This window comes from Fulmarus glacialis, unplaced genomic scaffold (genome assembly GCF_000690835.1).
Source record: "Fulmarus glacialis isolate BGI_N327 unplaced genomic scaffold, ASM69083v1 scaffold23889, whole genome shotgun sequence".
NCBI lineage: Eukaryota > Metazoa > Chordata > Aves > Procellariiformes > Procellariidae > Fulmarus > Fulmarus glacialis.
Window position 1 is genome coordinate 37,181 of NW_009235632.1, and position 344 is coordinate 37,524.

At 56.7% G+C, this 344-nt stretch overlaps 1 protein-coding gene across 1 annotated transcript in view; it reads right to left on the minus strand.

Annotated features, from left to right (window-relative positions):
- The window catches only part of LOC104082845 (disheveled-associated activator of morphogenesis 1-like), a gene marked incomplete at its 5' end in the record, with an annotated part of 23,428 nt that extends 23,087 nt beyond the window's left edge, over positions 1 to 341 (minus strand). The window contains 2 exon segments of the mRNA XM_009586102.1: positions 2 to 101; positions 216 to 341. Of these exon segments, the coding sequence (XP_009584397.1) occupies positions 2 to 101; positions 216 to 341 (226 nt within the window).
- Between the last annotated feature and the right edge of the window lie 3 nt (positions 342 to 344).

Here is a 344-nt window from a genome sequence, read left to right on the forward strand (position 1 = left end):
CTTTGGTAGGCGGAGAATGTCCTTTCCAGGTCTTCGAGGTCCAGGATTTTGAACACTTTTGCGTCATCTATGTCAGTCCACACAGTACCTGCCAGCTTGTTCTGCAAGACAGCAAGAGCATTGCAGGTTCGGGGTCCCCTGTCCACCTGCCCTTACATCACCGGGTGGCTGTCCGGCACCTCCAGTTTCACTGCCCAAATTATTGCCCAGCTTACCTCTGGCAGCTTGGACCAGTTGAAGGACTTGAGGGCATTCTTTGGCTGTGGGATGCTCTTCTTCTTGAGGGCCAAACCCAGAGGTGCTCCAGGGGGAGGCATCACCCCATCCAGGGGTGGGGGGCCGGG